Here is a 20,749-nt window from a genome sequence, read left to right as displayed (position 1 = left end):
ACGTTACACCATATCCTTAACCTCCGAAGTGTTCCCTGACTGGCAGGGAACATTCCTGTCTGACAATTGTTGCGTGGTGTCCATTCATCTATTGTCACAGCATCAGTATGGTCTTCCCAATATGGCATACCTTGGGGCATCCTTGCGTGCAGTGTATGAGGTAAACCACATTGGCAGAATCATGAGTATCTGCCATGTATGTGGTGGGTGGTGTTCCAGTGTGTGATGATCTGGTATGTCTTGCAGAGGTTGCTCTGATAGGGTTGTATGATGTTGTGGTTGATGACCAGAAGGCTGACTAATTTGCTGCAAACAATGGTCTGTTTAAGATTTGGCGATTGTTTGGAGGCGTAGGGATGACTTTGGCGAGATGTTTTTTGTCATCAATGACATGAAGGCTGAAAAGAAGATGGTGTAGTTTCTCCACTCCGGAGAAATACTGAAAGAAGAAGGGCACTCTATCAGTTATGACCTGTGTCTGTGTTCTGTGGAGGTCATTGCGGTTTTTCGCTCTGGCACATCGGAACTGGCGATTGAGTTCTTACAAGGGTGTCTCTTCAGCATTTTTAAGTGTCCATTGCATTCCTCCTCATCTGAACAGATCCTGTGTATACGCAGGGCTTGTCAGTAGGTGATGTTTTCTTGAACATGTTTAGGTTGAAAACCTCACAACACTGCACTTCTCTAGTTATCTGCGGGCCTGTGGTAGAATGAGATACTGAGGTGTCTTCCTTAATAGAGATGAGTATGTCCAAGAATGAGACTGATTCTGAAGAGTAATCCGTGGTAAATGTGATGGCAGGATGAAATTTGTTAGTGTCAGTATGTAGTCATTTTAGTGATTCCTCGCTGTGAGTCCAAATCAATCGGATTATCCGTCGTCCCTTAATTTACTGTTCAGCTGATGACACTTTACTATGCAGTCTGACACTTTATCACTTGCAAAGACTTATTATTTAGCCTGTTCAATACACCATTTTGATCTGTCTGCCTATTAATTCAATGCCTGTTGGCTTCTTTTCACTTCACCTGATGACGGATTAGCGGACCTGGTGTCCTGAGAGTTAAGTTTGAAATTAAGGAGTGAAAATAGGAGTCATATTTCACTGGATTGAGGACCTAGAATATTGCTGGGATAATGTTAAATTATTCTTTTTGCTGACGATGTGATTCTTAAGGTATTTATATCTTTTGTCATAAAATGTTAATTTGTTAAAGAATGTTGGCAGATTGATGTGACTCACAGAAGTGTGACTTTCAGAAGGGGTTGATATTTCAAATCATGTCTGCACCGGTTCTTCAAATGAACATCATTACATAATGCCAATCGCCTGCTTTATTTCTCCTCCCCCCACAAAATTCACAAACGTTATTTACGTCCAAGTAAACGTCTAGTGCCAGCTTAAGTTTAATCTATCCCCACCTCCCTTCCGAGACAGCAATTCTATTCTCTTTCTCTGTATCCATACAAATCTTTTGGACAGGGTTTCTGCACAAAATGATTGCTTACAGATAGCCTTGAACAGATCAAACATAAAAATAGCCTCTGTTCCAAGGCTGGTCTGTCAGAAAGCACATCTTCAGTACAGTATACTGTCAGTACTGCCCTAGCGTGTCACCCTAGATTTCTGTGATTTTTGTCTGCTTCCTTTCATTTTGTGATCATTATGCTCTGAGTAGCATATTAATCTTAGTTTGAGTTGCATTCTCTAATTTTTTTCACTGTTTCTCATTTGTCAATAAACATTTGTCAATACAACTGATGTGAGAGCCTCTGAAATTGTTTACATTATTTGTCATGTAAGCCTGCTTGAAAAGTGTTTTTTTTTAATTTTGGTAGTTTATGCTAATTACATTCTGTCATAATGGACTCTGTACTTCTCCCTGGCAGTTGTCTGGTACTGATGTGGCCTGTTCACGACCTTGATAAATTTCCAATAACACAATCTGATCCATCATCAAAACTGTGCACTTTTTAAATTCATTCATGTAATGTCAGTTTTGCTATCTAGGTCAACATTTATTGGCTAGAGGGCAGTTAAGAGTCAACCATATTACTGTGGGCTGAGAGTCACGCGTTAGCCAGACCAGATAAGGATTGTGGCTTTTTTGCACTAAAAGACATTGGTGAACCAGGTGTGATTTCACAACAATCAACAATGATTATGTAGTTACCATTGGGCAGCTCTTCATACCAGATTTTTTAACTGAATTCAAACTTCACCATCTGCCATGATAGAATTTGGAGAAGTCCTATGTATTGGGTGTAATCCTTCTTCAGGCATGCAGGTGAGGGTCGGGGAAGTTGCAAATAAACGGGGGGGGTGCTTAGGGTTATGGGTGGGGAGAGGGACAGAGTGGTGAGGTGGTGAGGTAGGGAGTACAGGTAGTGGGCACAACCTGATAGGTTGACTGGAGAAATGAATCTGGTTGGTAGAATCTGGAAGGAGGGGTCGGTTGGAAGGGAGGAGGCGAGGCTGGAAAGGGAGTCAGGATGGATGGAAAGGTTATTTGAAATTGGAGAACTCCATATTGAGTTCTCCAAACTGTAGGCTGCCCAGGCAGAAGATGAGATGGTGTTCCTCCAATTTGTGGTTCACTGTGGCAATGGTGTAGACAATGGATGGACATGTAGGAGAGGGAGTGGGAAGGGAAATTGAAATGGGCGGTGACAAGAAGTTTAGGCTTGCCTTTATTCACCCAGCTGAGATGCTCAGCGAAACATGCCTGTAGTTTACGTTTGGTCTCACTGATGCAGAGAAGACCACTTTGTGGGAGCACTGGATATAGTAAACTAGATTGGAGGTGAAGGAGGTTATATGCTGGCACATTTTGGATTGTAAAAGATGCAAAATCTGCTGGCACACCACCTCCCTCACCTCCATTCAGGACCCTAAAAAGGCCTTCCAGATGAGACAGAGGTTCACCTGCCTCCCCTCCAACCTAGTTTATTGCACCCGGTGCTTCCGATGTAGTCTTCTGTACATTGGTGAGAACAAAGGTAAACTAATGACACTTTTCATTGAGCATCTCAGCCTGGCCCGTAAGGGCAAGCCCGACTTCGGCCCACCACCCATTTCAATTCTCCTTCCCACTTCCTCTCTGACATGTCCATCCTTGGTCTCCTCCATTGCCATAGTGAATCAGACTACACATTAGAGGAACAACACCTCATCTGCCTGGGCAGCCTACAGGCGGAAGGAGTCGACATTTGAGTTCTCCAAATTCGAATAACCTTGCCACCCATCCCCTGACTCCCTTCCCAGCCCTGTTTTCTCCTTCCATTCCTCCAACCGGATTCAGTCCTCCACTCGACCACCAGGTCATACCTACCACCTGTGTACTCACTCACCAGCACCTCATTACTCCACCTCTCTTCCCCACGCGTAACCTTTCCTCTTCCCCCTCTCTTTATCTGCAATTCCCCCTACCTCCACCTGCATTCCTGAAGAAGGATTATATCTGAAACGTCGGACTTCTCCACCTCCTGATGCTGCCTGGCTTTCTGTGCTCACCAAGCCTCCTGCTTGTCCATTTTGGATTCCAGCATCTGCAGTTTCCTTTTCTCTCTGATAGGTTTTGAGGCCATGTTTCTAAAGTGTTGGCCTGGGATTGTGGATTGGTACTCTGGTGACATAACAAAGATGCTGCTGCCTCTCCATATCACCTCCATAACATTATTCATTTCTGCCATCTACTGCTGAAATCCTTGTCCATGCCTTTGGTTGCATCAAAATGTACTATTCTAATGGACCCGCGGCCAGCTTTCCATCTTCATCCTCTGGATATTTGCGCAGATCAGTTATCCAAACACCAATTAAATGGGGGATTTATGTTGGCTTTTCACTAAGCAGTCTCGCTCTCGCTCTCTAACTCTGTAACCTCATACTGCCCTGCAACTGCATCTTCTAATTCTGTCCTTTTACACGTCTATGATTTTAATTGCTTCACTATTGCCAGCATTGCCATCAGATGCCTAGACCGAGGAATTCCTTCCTTAAATGTTTACCATTTTTTCTTAATTGTTCCTATAAAATATATGTACTTCGTAATTTGATCTGGTGGCTCAAATATCAAGGTTTGTCTGATTGGGGTTGTGAAGAGCCTTGGAATACCTTACTCCATAAGTGCAGGAGCTAGTTCTTCATTTTAAGTGTAATTTTGAGTGAATTGACCAATTGTAACAATTTTTCTCTAGTTATACTTGCCCTATTTCCTCAGGAAATTTTGTGTTGAAGTGCTGCAACTTCATTATTTTCTCTGTGGGAAGCTAGAGAAGTGATTGCTGGGCTCCTTGCTGAGATATATTGGTATCATTAATAGTCACTGATGTCAGTGCCAGAAGACTGAGGTTGGCTAATGTGGTACCATTATTTAAGAAAGCTGGTAAGGACAAGCCAAGGAACTATAGACTGGTGAGCCGGATGTCGGTGGTGGGCAAATTGTTGGAGGGACAGGATTTACATGTATTTGGAAAGGCAAGGACTGATTGGGGGTATGAACATGGCTTTGTGCATGGAAAATCATGTCTCACAAATTTGATTTGAGTTTTTTGAAGAAGTAACAAAAAGGATTGAGTAGGGCAGGGCAGTGGACATGAACTGTATGGACTCCAGTAAGGTGTTCAACATGGTTCCCCATGGGAGACTGGTTAGCAAGATTCGATCTCATGGAATATAGGGAAAACTAGCCATTTGGATACAGAACTGGCTCGAAGGTAGAAAACAGAGGGTGATGGTGGAGGGTTGTTTTTCAAACTGGAGGCCTGTGACCAGTGGAGTGCCACAAGGATCGGTGCTGGGTCCACTAATTTTCATCATTTATACAAATGATTTGGATGCGAGCATAGAAGGTATAGTTAGTAAGTTTGCAGATGACACCAAAATTGGAGGTGTACAGAATGTTGAAGAAAGTTACGTCCGATTACAACAGGATCTTGATCAGATGAGCCAATAGGCTAAGGAGTGGCAGATGGTGTTTAATTTAGATAAATGTGAGGTGCTGCATTTTGGGAAAGCAAATCTTGTAGGACTTGTACGCTTAATGGTATGGTCATGTGGACTGTTGCTGAGCAAAGAGACCTTGGAGTGCAGGTTCATAGCTCTTTGAAAGTGGAGTCGCAGGTAGATAGGATAGTGAAGAAGGCATTTGGTATGCTTTCCTTTATTGGTCAGAGCATTGAGTACAGGAGTTGGGAGGTCATGTTGCGACAGTGCAGGACATTGGTTAGGCCACCTTTGGAATATTGCCTGCAATTTTGGTCTCCTTCCTATCGGAAGGATGTTGTGAAACATGAAAAGGTTTGGAAAAGATTTACAAGGATGTTGCCAAGGTTGAAGGATTTGAGTTATAGGGAGAGGCTGAATAGGCTAGGGCTGTTTTCCCTGGAGTGTGGAAGGCTGAAGGGTGACCTCTTAGAGATTTATAAAATCATGAGGGGCATGGATAGGATAAATTAGACAAGGTCTTTTCCCTGGGGTGGGGGAGTCCAGAATTAGGGGGCATAGGTTTAGGGTGAGAGGGGAAAGATATAAAAGGGACCTAAAGGGCAACATTTTCAGAGGGTGATGCGTATATGGAATGAGCTGCCTGGGGAAGTGGTGGAGGCTGGTACAATTGCAACATTTTAAAAGGCATCTGGATGGGTATATGAATAGGAAAGGTTTAGAGGGATATGGGCCAAGTGCTGGCAAATGGGACTAAATTAGGGTGGGATATCTGGTTGGCATGGACGAGTTGGAGCAAAGGGTCTGTCTCTGTGCTGTACATCTCTATGACTCTGACTCTAATCCTGGATAGTTGCATGAAAAATGGATAGTGATGAATTAGTGTTCAAGTGACCATTAAATCCCATGAGCTATGGGATTCAAAATTTCCCTTTTTGACTGATAATACCTCAAGCTGGTATCATCTAAAAACAAGTCAATGGTTCATTAATTTCAAGTGATTTTACAACAGGCAAAAAAGTTTCCGTTTATTTTTTGTTCATTTGTGGAGTGCGGATACTGATGTCTGGGACAGCAATTATTGCCTGTTCCTGGTTGCCATGGTGCTGTGGCAATGCCAATAGAAAGGGAGCTGCAGGAGTTTGACCCAATCACAATGAAGGAATAGTGATTTATTTCCAAGTCAGGATGGTGAATAGATAGTGTTACCAAGTATCTGTTCCCCTTGCCCATCGAGATAACAATGGTTGTTGGTTTGGAAGGACCTGTCTAAGGCACCTTGGTGAATTGCTGCAATGCATCTTGTAGATGGTACACACTCTGCTAGTGAACATCAGTGATGGAAGTAATGAGTGTAGCTGTAGTGACAGTCTAGCAAGCTGCTTTGTCCCTGAATGGTGTCAAGCTGCTTGAGTTTTGTTGGAGCTGCACCCATCCAAGTAATGGGGGAGTATTCTGCTTTGGGAAGTCAGGTAGTGAATTATGCACTGTGGTATTTCTAGCAGCTGACCCGCTGTTTCAGTCAATTTATTTATATGGCAAGTGCAGTTGAGCTCCTGGTCAATGGTAACCCCCAAGAGTGATGGTTGTAGGAATTCAGTGACGGTAATGTCAAGGGGAGGTGATTAAATTATCTCTTATTAGAAATGGTCATTGCCTGGTATTTGTGTAACGCAAATGTTAGTTACCACTTTTCAGCCCAAGCCCGAATATTGTCTGGATCCAGTTTTAGCTGAGTGTCAGTTCTTAATAGCATTTATAATAAAATATTTATTTTTAAGTATGATAAGGTGCTGTATAAATGAGAGCTTTCTCTGTGAAAATGAAGTATTTATTTGAAGTTTAAATCTGTTAAATTCCCTTTTAAAATCAAGTTACACTTATCTTGCCTGTGTAGGAGATATGGAGGTGGAAGCTGACCTGGAGGAACAACTAAACAGCTTTTACTTGAAGGCCCTAGAAGGATTTGTCATGGTGTTGACACAGGATGGGGACATGATCTACATGTCTGAGAATGTAAACAAGTGCATGGGACTCACCCAGGTAAAGATGTTCATATTTGTCTACTCTGAATAGGTTTAATATGATTTGTAATACTTTTCAGTGCAAAGGCAGGATGACTAAATGGCAAAAGTTGAAAATGTCATACTTTTAAATTCATTTAGTGGAATAAGTGTTTAACATTTTGAATATCAATTTTTACTCTTTAGCAGTGCCGTAGCCAAATAAAGTTTAGAAAATCAGACTTGTCTAAATAATTTTTTTCGAACTGTGTACAAATGCAGAAGCTCTATGTTAACTGCAATTTTTGAAAAGTATTTGATGCATTTTTGAATACCTGTGACTAGTGTTTGTTTTCCCTTTTGTTAACAGTTTGAGCTGATTGGACACAGTGTTTTTGATTTCACCCATCCTTGCGATCATGAAGAGATGCGTGAAATGCTTTCTCATAGACAAGGTAAGAAAATATGGCATTTATATTTGTCCTAAGTGTACACAGCTGTTGACTTAGTCATTTAGTTGCACCAAGTCCCTGCCTTGGACACCCAGCAATTCATACCCCACAGTCTTTTGCAGTGCTACACATTTATCATTTGTACTGCAAAATAATGAGTGTACTCTAGCATTCCAGGTTTGTTCAGTCTTGTTCAAGACCTCTGTTTCAACATTCATTTCCTGTTGCAAGGAATTTAACATGTTCTTAACTGCACATATAATTAATGCTGCTTTTTGATGGACTAATTTAATGCACTAATTTAATGCACAATATTCAAATCTGTTTGAAGATTAGCAGAGAGGAGCAAAGTATTAAAAATCTTGCAGGCAGGAGAAGGCACATGAAGGTGGTAGAGAAAGGTGGGTAGACCTCAGGAATGGCTGCCAATCAGTCGAGGAGATCTCCATGCTTGGCATCAATCCAATGTTTATGTTACTTTAGTTCAGGAATAGTGCAGCCATATGTCCTAACACTAGAGTTGAACTTTGACCTCAACCAGAAACCATATTGCATCACTATCAATGTTCTGTTATTGTCCAAATAATTTCTTTATGATTTTGCCAATTTGGTATACATTTATGACCACTTCTTTTTTTGTATTTGGTACTAAATAATTATTTGCAGTTAATCTTTAATACATCTTATTGGCTCTTCACTGTTGTGCTTTAAGAAGCAAAGCTACAAGCTAGATCTGTACCTAACTTCCAAATCTGGCCTTTGCGCTCTTGGTAAAGAATGAATACAGCTTTAACTTCTTGCCTCGTAAATGCTAGTTGGGGAAGTGGGGGCAGGAAAGAGAAACACTGCAAGATGCACATGGCTGATTTTAATGGGTAAACCTTATGTACAGTTGCTAGGTTAATGACTATAACAACGTGCTTTGATTAAATCTCTGGAGCTCAGTGTGTGCTATTAGTGATATTTGTCAGGTTTTTTTCCTGTTATACAACCAATCCATCTGTAAGTCAGTAGTAAAGCTGTTTGACAGCTGATCACATTGGCTAAAAGAACTCCTAACTTTAAATTGCTGTAAGCAACTGTAACTACATATTTATGATTGAGGCCCAAGTTCGAGTCTGGTCAAAGCAAAGGTTGGCATTGCAACCACGTTATTTATCTCTTTGACATTGCATATCAAGTTTCTTCATATTGAGTTATAATTTGATACTAGTTTGCATTGCACGCAGACAATAGTGTCAAAATGGAGTTGAGCTGAAGCCCAGACTCTGTTGAATTATTTGATTAGATTAAAGTTTAACTTCACTTTAGCCTTTTGGAGTTTGAATGTCTATTGGATTCTTGCATCAGCATTTCTAATTAGCTGCTCAATCTGCATCTGCCTAATGTCTTGATCATGAAAGGGAGACAATGGCTGAGTGATATTATTGCAAGATTATTAGTGCAGAAACCAGCTGATGTTCTTGGGACCTGGGTTGAAATCCTGTCATGGCAGATGGTTAGTTTTGAACCCAATTTAAAAAGTGCAAAATTAAGAATGTACTGATGACCACAAAACCATTGTTGATTGTCATAAAGACTCACCTGGCTCGCTAATCTCCTTCAGGCAAGGAGATCGGCCAAAATCGGAAAGAATTGCAGATGCTGGAAATCGGAAAGCAAAACACAAATTGCTTTAAAAACATTCAGCTGGTCTGGCAGCATTTGTGGAGAGAAAGCAGAGTTAACATCTTGGGTTCAGTGAACCTTCAGAACTGATGGTACCTAGGACAAGGTTGGTATTTATTCAAAAGCTGAGGTTGGGGAGGGGAGAGGAGTTAAAAATGGAGTGAAAGGTAGAGAGAGAAAAACATTGGACAGACCCAAAGGTGTGGGTAAAGGTTAGCCCGGGAGAATGAATAGCTGTGAGTGGGGACTATGACAAAGGGTTATGTGGAAGCAGCCCATGTGATGATAACAAGGCTTGATGTGTGGAGTTTGGGGGAGGCGCTCAGTCCCTAAAATTGTTGAACTTTATATTGAGTCAAGTAGGCTGCTGAGTTCCCAAGCAAAAAATGAGCAGTGAGCTTCACCTGCAGCAAGCCTGAGACAGTTGTTGGCCAACGAACATGATGGTATGTTGAAATCACAGGCAGCTGGAATCTCAGAATCACAGTTGCAGAATTCTTGTAGAACACCTACATTCTGTCACCTGGTTTGCATTTCGTTTTCCCCAGTTAGAGGAGACCACTTCGTAAGCAGCAAATATGCTAGACTAGACTGTGTGAACTGCAGGTAAAGTGCTGCCTCACCTGGAAGTTGTGTTTGGGGCCTTGGATGGTGAGGAGGGAGAAAGTACTCTGGCAGATGTTACATCTTCTGCGATTGCAGGGAAGGTGCTGTGGGGGTGTGTGGACACTTTGGGAGTGAAGGAAGAGTGGAACAAGATGTCCTGGAGTGAATGGTCCTTGCACAAGGCTAACTAGGGAGGGGAGGGAGATATGGTGGTGGCATCACACTGGGGGTGGTGGCAAGTAGCACCTAAATGATCCTGTGGATGTGGCTGCTGGTGAGATGAACAGTGGGAACTCTAATGCTGTTGTGGGGGGTGATGGTTGTTTCATGTGACTGGGGGCCTGTCAATTGCTCTGGGGAATCCTTGGTTGAGAAAGAAGGTGGACATTCCTGAGGTCTCCTTTTCAGAACAGATGCAATGGAGAACGTAATAGATTCTTTACAGGAAGTAGGGTGTGAGAATGTATAGACAAGGTAACTGTGGGAGTCATTGGATTTGTAGTGGAAATCTGCCATCCTCATCTTGTCTGGCCTACATATAACAGCAGACCCATAGCAATGTGGTTGACTCTCAACTATCCTCTGTACAATTAGAAATGATCAATGAATGCATGCTGGCCTAGCCAGTGATGTCCATATCCTGTGAATACTTTTGGGAAAAAAAAAATTCAGTCTGATGCCATGGGATACATTTTGCAGTGAATGACTATCTGAGCTGATGTTTATTTTGGTATTTGGCCTTTTTTTACTGTTATAGAAATTCAAATGATGCTCATTGTTTACATGGGATTAGTAGCATAGAAATACTGAAACAGGCCATTTGGCCTAACTAGTTCATGCTGGTGTTTCTGCTTTATTTGTACTTCCTTCTACCTTTCCTTAATCTGCTGCCAAAACTTTCTGCCTTCTGTGCTTTTCTATCTATGCCCAAAATGTCGACTCTCCTGATTTTTGGATAGTGCCTGACCTGCTGTGCTTTTCCAGCGCCAGACTTTGACTCTCCGGTGTGTGCAGTCCTCACTTCCCTCTGTGTGGCTTAACCAGATTGAATATAGGTTTGGAAATAAAGCCTATTGCTTAATTTTTTAAAAATGATTTTGTTAACCTGTACTTTAAGTGATAATTTAATAAAGCAAGGTTAGGAATGTTTGTTTTTAATTGTTTGGCAAAAGAAATGTAGAACAAGAAAATTCTGTTTATTTTTTTGATTCAATAACTTATTTTGTTTTAAACCTTGCGGTGTTATTTTGATTACTTGAGTTTGCCAAGTACATGTTAGTAACTTATTGTCATTTCTGCAATTTAGGACTTCTGAAGAAGGGGAAGGATCAGAACACTGAGCGCAATTTCTTCTTAAGGATGAAGTGTACTTTAACAAGCCGAGGACGCACTGTTAATATCAAGTCTGCAACATGGAAGGTGAGAAGCTAGTTTGTAAGATCATTAAATTAACAGTTTTTAATATTTATTCTTTTATGGAATCTAAGCATCACTGGCATGACCTGCATTTATTGTCTGTCCCTCATTGCCCTTGCACAAACGCAGGTCAGGAAGACTGCTCAACATCACCTTTCCATGTGATGTTTGGTAGGACCACAGTGCTACAAGGAAAGGAGCTTCAGGATTTAGAACTAGCAGTAGAGGGAGATTGCAACATATTGCCAAGTTATGTGTGTTCCTGTGCATATGTTGTCCCTGTTTTTCATTTAATCTTTGACTTACTCTGACTTGAAATGTTGTGTAGTTCAGATCCTGCTTTCTTTGAGAAAGTGGTAAGCCCATTACATTGTAGACCTTGTGATGCAAAAAATGATTGACAGACTATTGGACGAGAAGCTATAATTTAAATTCAAAGTTCTGAAACTAAATTCTATGGGTAAAAAAGAAAATTAGTTGATGGGAGTAAGATGTGATATTGTAAAATGTAACAAATTGCAGAAAGTATTTGGGCAAAATGATCTCATGAAATATAATGAAGCCAAATGTAAAGTTTGCACATTGTGGGAAAATTCTGACAAACAGGCATGATGTTGCTGTATCTTTGGAAGGGACTTTTTTATTATTCATTAGTGAGATATGGGCATTGCTGGCTGGCCAGCATTTTTTGTCCATCCCTAGTTGACCTTGAGAAAAGTGGAGATCTCTGAATTCTAGCAGACTAGATGCTGAGCATGCCTTTCAATGTAAAGAAATAATCAACAGAGCTGTTTGGCTATTGAACACTAGATCTACAATGGAGGATAGGCAGTAACAAAGGCTTCTTGACCAGTTCTGTTTGCCTAGCATGGTGGCTAATTGGATTGGAAGTTTTATTAAGTAGAACCAAGAGTTCAAACTTCAGAATCAGAGGTACTTCAGCGATGTTTTTGTTTCCAGTAATCACGTTTAGACAGAAATTGTGGTGGGAGAGTGAGGTCTGGAAGCATCTGTGGAAGGAAAGTACAATTAATGTTTCCAGTTCAGTGACACTTCTTCAGAACAATTCACATGAGAACCACCTGACCTTAAACCTAATCCCATTTACCAACAATTGAAATTTATACTGTGTGAGGTGCTCATTGGGGTACGTTTTAAAGCATGTGATGCAACTCACCTCTACCCTCCAAGGCAGCGCATTCCAGACCGCTGCTGCCCTCAGGATAAAATAAGTTTTTTTTCTTCATGTTATACCCCACTCCCTCAAAAAAAAACCATTGAACCTATGTCCCCTTGTAACTAACCCTTCAACTAAGGGAGCAGTTGCACCTTATTCTGCTCTTGTACACCAGAATCAGAATGCCACTTAAACTTCTCTGCTCCAACAAATACAGCTGAAGCCTATCACAACATTTGTCAACTGAAATTTTCCATCAGTCTGCACCTCCTGCAGTGCAATCATATCTTTACTGTAATGTGGTGACCTGCACACAGTACTCTGTAGTTTACCAATATTCTATCATGACTTCTCTACTGTTGTAATTTATGTCATGATTGATAAAGGCAACTGTTCCACATTCCCTTCCACCTTCAGTGATCTGTGGACAAACACACCAAGGTCCCTTTGTTCCACAGAATTTCCTAATGTCGTGCTGTCCTTGTCAAATTATTCCTTCCAAAGTGTATCAAATCACACTTTTCAGGGTTGAATTCCATCGGTCACTTAACTGCCTATTTGACCAACCCCTTCATATCTTCTTGGAACCTATGATACTCAACGAGGGTGCAGTTGATGTTTGTCTAAGTTACTGGAACTTGGAACCCTTAGCTTTCTGACTAGATAATGCTGCCAACTTGGCCAGCACTTATACCCAAAAAATTGCTGATGTTGGAGTAAAACCCTGCACATTTATGTTTGCATATTATTACACTAAGAACGTGCTACTAAATTATAAGATTTGAAACTGCATTTTTCACTAGATGCAGTTTATATGGATTTCAGCCAAGGCTTAAACAAGGTCCTACTTTGCCTTCATGATAAGTTTAATGTACTTGGGATGCAGACTAATTTTATAGAAGGTGCTGACAGATGGCTGCTTTGTTAACCACCTGACCAAACTTTGTGTCATCCGCAAACTGATCCACCCCTCCACACAGTCACCCATGTCCTTCCTTCCTTCTGGCCACTTTTTCTGCGGTGTGACTGCCTCTCTGAACATGCTATTCACAATGCGTCAGACTTGCAGATGCTCTACTGTGTCCCCAGCCACATTCCAGCTCCGAAACCCACGCTTTCAGCACACATGCTTGTCCCGCGCACTAGAAATGTGCACAGCCTCTCGTGTGGAGCAAGAGGAGCAGACCATGGCTTTGAGCTCTCCTGCCATGTCTGAACCTTCATAGACTTTTCTAAAAACAAAGCCAAGTCAGGCCCTACCCTTGCTTAAAGATTTACAAGATAATAATTTGTAAAAACCCACCAGGATTTACTCACCAATTAGCTGCTCCCATTGGTTCCACGTCACTTTCTGAACTGTAACGCCTGGTCTATTTATGCGTTAATGCCTCCTGTGGAAGCAGTAAGGCAAAAAAGACATAGCAATGCCTCCTTTCCATAAATTCCCTCACTCATCTCAACTCCTCCAGCATTTCATTCTTTGTAGCTAGCGTACTGATTAATTCCTAAACTGGATTTTAATCTCTGGTTTCAGATGAGCAAATTGTAAAACTCTACCATTATTTTGATTGTTTAAGACATCAAGGAATGAAAATTACCCAAGATTGACTCTTGGTTATTATTTAATGTCCCTTGCTGAAAAGTAACAAGTGAGGTTAGGAATTCATTTTCTGAATAAACAATGTAGTGATTTGACAAAGTAAAATCCAGTTCATTGATTTGTCCAAGTTAGGAATGAGTTGAAAGTATTCCTTCGCCTTGAAATGTCAAGAACAATTATTACTTGATGAGCTGGTGGAAGAGATTCTATAGCAGATGCTGGGGTTAAGTTGATATTTCCTCGTATGTGAAGAGTTACTGCTTCCCTAAAACTGCCTAAGAACTTCATGAACTGATACAGACTGATCTAAGTTCTATGACATTAGAGTTAAAGAGAGGATCTTAGTAGTTCTTGTATAGGAAGCAACAAGTTTCTTTTGTTTTTTTAAAAGGTTCTTACGGACAAGCAAAAATTCTGATCAAGACATATTGTAATCTGCTTCACAAATGTTACTAAATTACTTAGTTAATGGGGTGCTTAAAACCCTGGGAACTACAAAAACTAACTTTCATTATCATCTTTAGGTCCTACATTGCACAGGACATATTAGAGTATACAAATCCAGTAATGAGCAGACCCATTGTGGTTACAAAGAGCCACCCATGACCTGTCTGATTTTGATCTGTGAACCTATTCCACACCCCTCCAACATAGAGGTACCACTGGATAGCAAGACATTTCTGAGTCGTCATAGCCTGGATATGAAGTTTTCTTATTGTGATGAGAGGTGAGTTGTGTGACATTGGAAACATTTTCCATTCTACATTTTAAGTTTTTCTGTCTGATGGGGTAAAAACCTATTGTTCAATTAAACTTTATCAAGGTCTTAATGTGAACAATTCAGATATGCCCCAAATTCTCTCCTGATAAAGATTTTTTTTCTCTGTAGAGAAAAAAAGAAAGTAGTAACAAGAAAAATAATTTCTCAATGAAAATACTATTTGGAACGCAAAAGGATGAATATCAAAAAGCAATTAGTTAAAACTGTTTAAAATTAATTTCGCTGAAAAGGCAAGACTTATTCTAATGTTTTGTTAAATCTGGTTTCTTGGCTTGGCAACAGTTTGCTGTAAGCCTAACTGGTATTTTGAAGAAAATACAATCTCTTGCTTATAATATTTTCTTTGAGCTTGTAGCGCACAATTTCTGTGCTTAAAATTAGTAAGACAGCAATTATCCGATGTCTCTAATTATTCCAAAAATAATTATCCAAAAAATCAAAACCTGACTTCTACTTTAGTTTGTTTCTGTAAGTTTCTGGGTGATTCGCTTGTTTCTCACATGAGTTAGTAGAGGTGGAGAGTGCTTTAAACTGATTCACTTAATTGTATTCAACAAAATAACTGATGTATCGTTATATAACCATTGAAGAATTTAAAAACTTAACTTGCATTCATTTCTCTTCAAACTTGTATACTGAATTATACATTGGACTGAAATATATGCACTTTACATAATGAGTTTGTTTCATAAATTAACACTTTTAAGTCCTCTCCATAAATCTTAAGCATATTCTAAAGGAGACTTGAATTTATGTAGCACCACATCCCATGCTTTATTAGTAATAATGTATTATAAATGTAGTCACTGTTATAGGAAATGTAGCAAATAAGTGAATCTTTTCACATTTTTTTTTGAGGTACTTATTGAAAAAGGACAGTTGGGATAACTTCAGTCATTTTATTTGAGCCTATGCTGTTAGATCTTTTAGTTGAACCTGGAGCCTTAGTTTAATGTCACTTCTGAAAGAAGGCACCATGTAGTACTGCACTGGAGTGACACGCAGATGTTTGTCTAAGTTACTGGAACTTGGAACCCTTAGCCTTCTGACTAGATAATGCTGCCAACTTGGCCAGCAATTATATCCAAAAAATTGCTGATGTTGGAGTAAAACCCTGCACATTTATGTTTGCATATTATTACACTAAGCACGTGCTACTAAATTATAAGATTTGAAACTGCATTTTTCAGTAGAAATTGAATTTAGGTGAAAATATTGCATACCTGAACAGTTTTTCCTTCTTTGTCTCATTATTCATCTGTAGGTGCCATGAGCAGTAAAACTCCTGTAACTGTCAGTCAAAGTTGTGGAATTTAATGATACTTTCAGCTGTTTTGTTTTTTAAAAACTTAACATTTGGAGAAGAATAGAAAAGTACCATATTGTATAGCTTTATAAAGCCTTTTGTACGAACAAATCTAAGGTAATTTAGGTAAAACTAATCTCCTAAAGTACTTGAGCTAGCTGAAGGAGAAAATACTTAGTTTTTATAATTTGTAACAGTCTTCCCTTCTCTCAAAGTCTTCATTGTTTTGAATGTAAATTCTGAAATTATAGATTCACACGCTGATTGAAAAAAAAATTATGCTCCCTCAGTCTAATCTTAGAAAGTTCTGATCAGTATGTCTAACCTGACAATGGATGAAAGAAATGCACTTTATTTTACATCATAACAGTTTCATAGTGAACATCAATTGATTTTTTTTTTTTACTGTGTGCATATATAACTTTTAATATGCAGAATAACTGAATTAATGGGATACCAGCCAGAAGAATTGTTGGGCCGCTCTGTCTATGAATTTTATCATGCATTGGATTCAGACCATCTGACCAAAACCCATCATGACTGTAAGTTATTTTTTCAAATAATTTTCTCAATGTTATTCTCCCCTCTGAATCCTTATTTAGACTGTTTAAAGCATATCAAACACTTGGCCAGTGCCTTCCTGAGAAATGTCATTGATTGTGGTGAAATGTACTTAACCTAGTGGAGTCTGATGCTGCACACTTAGGCTTCTAGTAGCATTCCATGCGTGGCATTTGAGTACTTGCTCTCCCTTTAATGAGTACTGCACTGTATAAACATGTAACTTGTCTGTGCTCCCTATTGTGAAGTGCTGGTCTTAGCTGAAAATGCTCTGCTTATAAATAATAATTAATACTTTTTTTATACTTTGCTTGCTTTAGTATTTACTAAAGGTCAGGCCACAACTGGTCAGTACAGGATGCTGGGCAAAGAAGGTGGCTATGTTTGGGTGGAGACACAGGCCACTGTGATCTACAACAGCAAAAACTCCCAGCCTCAGTGCATAGTCTGTGTGAACTATGTTTTGAGGTAAGTGTCTAATGGGGACCTTGTATGTATTTTGAAAGTATTAACACATTAGAATTAAATAACTTGTATAACATTTGCATAATCAATAATATATATTGTACATGTGATTGCACATGCACCAACCTAGTGAAATCTTCTATGAGGCTGTTGGGGGTAACTTGTCCTGTTTTTATTCCACCCTCAGTGGTTTAGTTGAAAAAGAAGTGATTCTTTCACTGGATCAGATTGAATGTGTACCTGTCGAGAAACCTGAGGAACCTAGTAAGCATCCTGTTTCATCCACAAATGAAGAGACCAATAACCTTTTTGACAAACTGAAAGAGGAACCAGAGGCTTTAACTCAACTTGCACCAGCTGCTGGTGATACAGTTGTCTCACTGGATTTCAGCCCCTCAGGTTGGAAATTGTTGCTATGCGTCATATTAATGAATGTTTCATGTCTATATGTCTGCAAGAGTCACTGTGTTTGCAAAAAACTTACCTTGGAATCTAGTTCAAATTCCAAGGTATTATAACACACTTTTATCGGTGTCTGAAGAAACAAAACGAGCAATTATTAACAACTTGCATTTGTATAGCACCTTTGAATAGAGTGAAATATCCCAGTGTTATGTTGTGAGAGGGATTAGAAATTGACCACTAATAATAATCAGCCTTAGGAAGGATAATTTGAAGTAGTAAGTTTTGCATTGGCCTCTGAAAGTGGTGAAGGATACATTGCAGGAGCGTTGGGATAACGTTCCAGAGTGCTGGATTGTAATGGCTCAAATCTGTTGTTGTGATTGCCCATCAGAAGTGTGATAAATTAAGAAACTAACTGAAATTAGAGTTGAATACATATCAGGAGGGATAAAGCAGGTTCCTGGGATTTGGTAGAAAAAGACCTTCAAAAGGAAATTCAGTTAGGTGTGTTGAGAAACAGATGAGAGTGAGTAGGAATAGAGTATTAAGGCAAATTAAATATAACATCGTGGTGGATGAATTGGACTAAAGGTTTGTCAGCGTAGATCTTAACATTGGTGACAGCATTGAAGATGTTCAGCGTGAAATGACAAGTACTTTGAGAATCTGCGCAGCATTAAACGTGCCATGATGGGAAACCACAATTCTGCTCACCATTAAAATTGACCTGCAAGAAACAGTTAAATGATTAAATTTAGCTAAGGCATGAAATTGAGTAAAACTGGGACAAGATTAGCATTATTAAACAGAGGGCTATTCAGCTCATTCAAACCTTATGTCTGAGAGATCAGCCTGAAGAGTTAACAGTTGTAGTCTTTAGCATGGTAAATAGAGGGGAAAAGCTGGACACCTTTGGTATGTGTATGCAACATGACCTGATGTTTATTCATGATGGAACAGGGAGCAAGATTGAACTTTTGAGGGTGCAGCAATTGAGGTACAAACCATACTGACAAATCAAAAAATGATATTTCTGGTAGCAAATAAATGACGAGGCCTGTGTGTTTGAAAGGTCAAATATCTAGTTTTTGCTGAATTAGCTTCATGGTGTGAAGAAGAAAAGCTTCATCCTTGTAGATACTATTTAGTAAGCCTTGATAGAAATGTTTAGTTTTAAATTTGAGAATGAGATTGGGTTTGATTATCATGGAAAAACATCCAGTTAATAACTGCTGTCCCAGCTTGCATGCAGAGCTGAGAAGGATTGAAAGAAGATTTTCATCCTGTTTTTCTTCAGTGCTTTTTAATATTTTTTAATTTGTACTTTTGGTTCTCATGTTCAGTTCTATTTCTCTCATTTGGCGTATGTCCTACTTTCCTTTGCATTCACACCTTTTTGCTTCATTGGCCACAAATCTGCTAGCTTCTGTAAAGTTGAATATAGGTTATAGAAAGTATGTACTTATAATTTCTACAGTGGAGCCATGGGAAATTTCAAGTGTTCCCAAAGCTTTTCCCAATTCAGAAGTCCCAAACTAGCAGAACATCTCTACAGGATTAAACTTGATGAATGAAAATCTTATTCAAACTGGAAACCAGTTAGTGCCCTTCAACTATATTGTAAAGATATTGAATGAAAGAAAATTTGCATTTATTGCAAATTTCATGACCTCCAGAGATATAAAGGCACTATTCATATGCACTGTTCTTAGTTTACAATAGCAGTTTAACTTCAAGAAAAATTGGTAGTCAAGCAAGATCTCAGAGCAATAATGGCCAGATGAAGGATCAATACTTAATGAAGGAATAGTGAAAGAGCTTTACGTTCAGATTCACAGTATTCAACTTAAAGGGATGTGTATTCTAAATTGCTTTTTCATAATTGTGTCATTTTAATTAGCTTCAAATTCACGAGACTATAGTCAGGATTTAGTTTGTTCAGATTTGAGAACTTGGTTGTTGACAGGATGAATAAGAATTTATAGACTCAATAAGATTGTAAAATTAACTTTTTTTGAATTCAGAAATGCAGCAGTTTAATGAGGTCCCACTCTACAATGATGTTATGTTGCCCTCCTCCACAAACCAGAAGACTGTAGACATAGCACTGTCACCTCTGCCTCCATCTGATGCAAAAAAGCCACTATGCAGTAGCACAGACCCAGCCTTGAATTTGGAATCCATCATCAAGCTTGAAACAAATCAAGAGTCAATGGAATTTTCATTTGCCATTCCACAAATGAATGAGCAGTCAAACAGCTCTTCCTGTCCTTGCACCAGTCAGAATTCACCGCAAGTAAGTCTCTTATTAAATGTTTGTAAAACAACTCAGTTTTTTAACATCAATTTTTAAAAGTTGTCATGGGATGTGTACATCACTCAAGGCCATCATTTATTTCCATCCCTAATTGCCCTTGAATTGGGAGCCTTGCTTTACTGTTTCTATGGATTTAGAATCACATAGACTGGACCAGATAAAAGTGGTAGTTGTTTTGCCCCCACAGAATATTAGTGAACCTGATTTTATGATAATCAATGATGATTTCATGGTCACCATTATTGTGATTCATTGTCATTTGAACCTATGTCACCAGAGCATTAGTCTAGCCCTGTAAATAACATTACCACCATGTAATTGTCTATCCTTAAATTATAAAAGTCTGTAGCCTTTGGTGTGAGCTGTACCTTCATGCTTGCAATGAAATGAATATATGAGGGCAGGGTTGATTGCATTCTTTTAAACCTCCCCCTTACTGCGAGTATTAACTTGGCAATTATGAAGAGCTGGATGGCAGCATTAGGAAAGTAGCACAAAGCCCAACAATTTGTTGCCCTCACTGCAACAGAAAAAGTCCATATTTGAATTTTAAAGTTTAGGCCGTAGATATTTTCTAACCCGTTGAGATCTGTTATTAAATACCTTTTGGAGCAGATGGGATGTGGAACCCAGGGTTTGTGGCTCCGAGGGAAAGAAACTACCACTTCCCCCCAAGAGCCTTAGAGTTACGGTTCTGTGCTGTATAGTTCCTGATTAGATTTATAAATAAACCATTGGACTGCATTGTATTACTTATTTTCACAGCCAAGCAGCCCTTCAGATTACTGTTTTAATGTCGACACAGACATTTCCAATGATTTCAAACTGGATATAGTGGAAAAGCTTTTCGCAATTGACCCAGAGGCCAAACACCCATTCTCTGTTCAGGTATGATGTGACGGTTCTTCATAGGAGATTTGTGTATTAAATATAAAGGGCAACTTTTGATTTCAGCTGTATTATACCATGGTGCATTAATAAAATAATCTCACAGATTGGGATATAGATAAGGAAACCTAATAGTATATGTTTCCCTACACTAGAGT

General features: G+C 39.4%; 2 protein-coding genes across 20 annotated transcripts in view; one reads left to right on the top strand and one right to left on the bottom strand.

Annotated features, from left to right (window-relative positions):
• Nucleotides 1–20,749, top strand: part of hif1aa (hypoxia inducible factor 1 subunit alpha a) — a 61,072-nt gene that overhangs the window by 23,862 nt on the left and 16,461 nt on the right. For all 5 annotated transcript variants that reach the window (XM_043697235.2, XM_043697234.2, XM_043697237.2 and 2 more), the window contains 9 exons: nt 6,844–6,989; nt 7,320–7,404; nt 10,982–11,094; nt 14,393–14,595; nt 16,391–16,497; nt 16,837–16,984; nt 17,169–17,380; nt 19,411–19,682; nt 20,469–20,591. In XM_043697235.2, the coding sequence (XP_043553170.2) occupies nt 6,844–6,989; nt 7,320–7,404; nt 10,982–11,094; nt 14,393–14,595; nt 16,391–16,497; nt 16,837–16,984; nt 17,169–17,380; nt 19,411–19,682; nt 20,469–20,591 (1,409 nt within the window). The remainder of the gene's footprint in view (nt 1–6,843; nt 6,990–7,319; nt 7,405–10,981; nt 11,095–14,392; nt 14,596–16,390; nt 16,498–16,836; nt 16,985–17,168; nt 17,381–19,410; nt 19,683–20,468; nt 20,592–20,749) is intronic.
• Nucleotides 11,090–20,749, bottom strand: part of LOC148149377 (uncharacterized) — a 55,266-nt gene continuing 45,606 nt past the window's right edge. For 4 of the 15 annotated variants that reach the window (XR_015757862.1, XR_015757866.1, XM_087989705.1 and 1 more), the window contains 3 exons: nt 17,466–17,516; nt 15,873–15,940; nt 11,090–12,101 (listed from right to left, as the gene is read on the bottom strand). Coding sequence is in view for 2 of the 15 variants with exons in the window: in XM_087989705.1 (XP_087845831.1) it covers nt 11,888–12,101; nt 15,873–15,940; nt 17,466–17,516 (333 nt within the window). In the remaining 13 variants the exon portion in view is untranslated. Of the gene's footprint in view, nt 12,102–13,585; nt 13,660–15,872; nt 15,941–17,465; nt 17,517–20,749 lie in introns of all 15 variants that reach the window. The other 11 variants (XR_015757860.1, XR_015757870.1, XR_015757868.1 and 8 more) reach the window with 7 other exon arrangements.

Source organism: Chiloscyllium plagiosum, unplaced genomic scaffold (genome assembly GCF_037043375.1).
Source record: "Chiloscyllium plagiosum isolate Xiang-an unplaced genomic scaffold, Cpla_swu_hap1 HiC_scaffold_8, whole genome shotgun sequence".
NCBI lineage: Eukaryota > Metazoa > Chordata > Chondrichthyes > Orectolobiformes > Hemiscylliidae > Chiloscyllium > Chiloscyllium plagiosum.
Note: the sequence above shows the minus strand (reverse complement) of the source record. Positions and strands in the feature narration are given on the sequence as shown.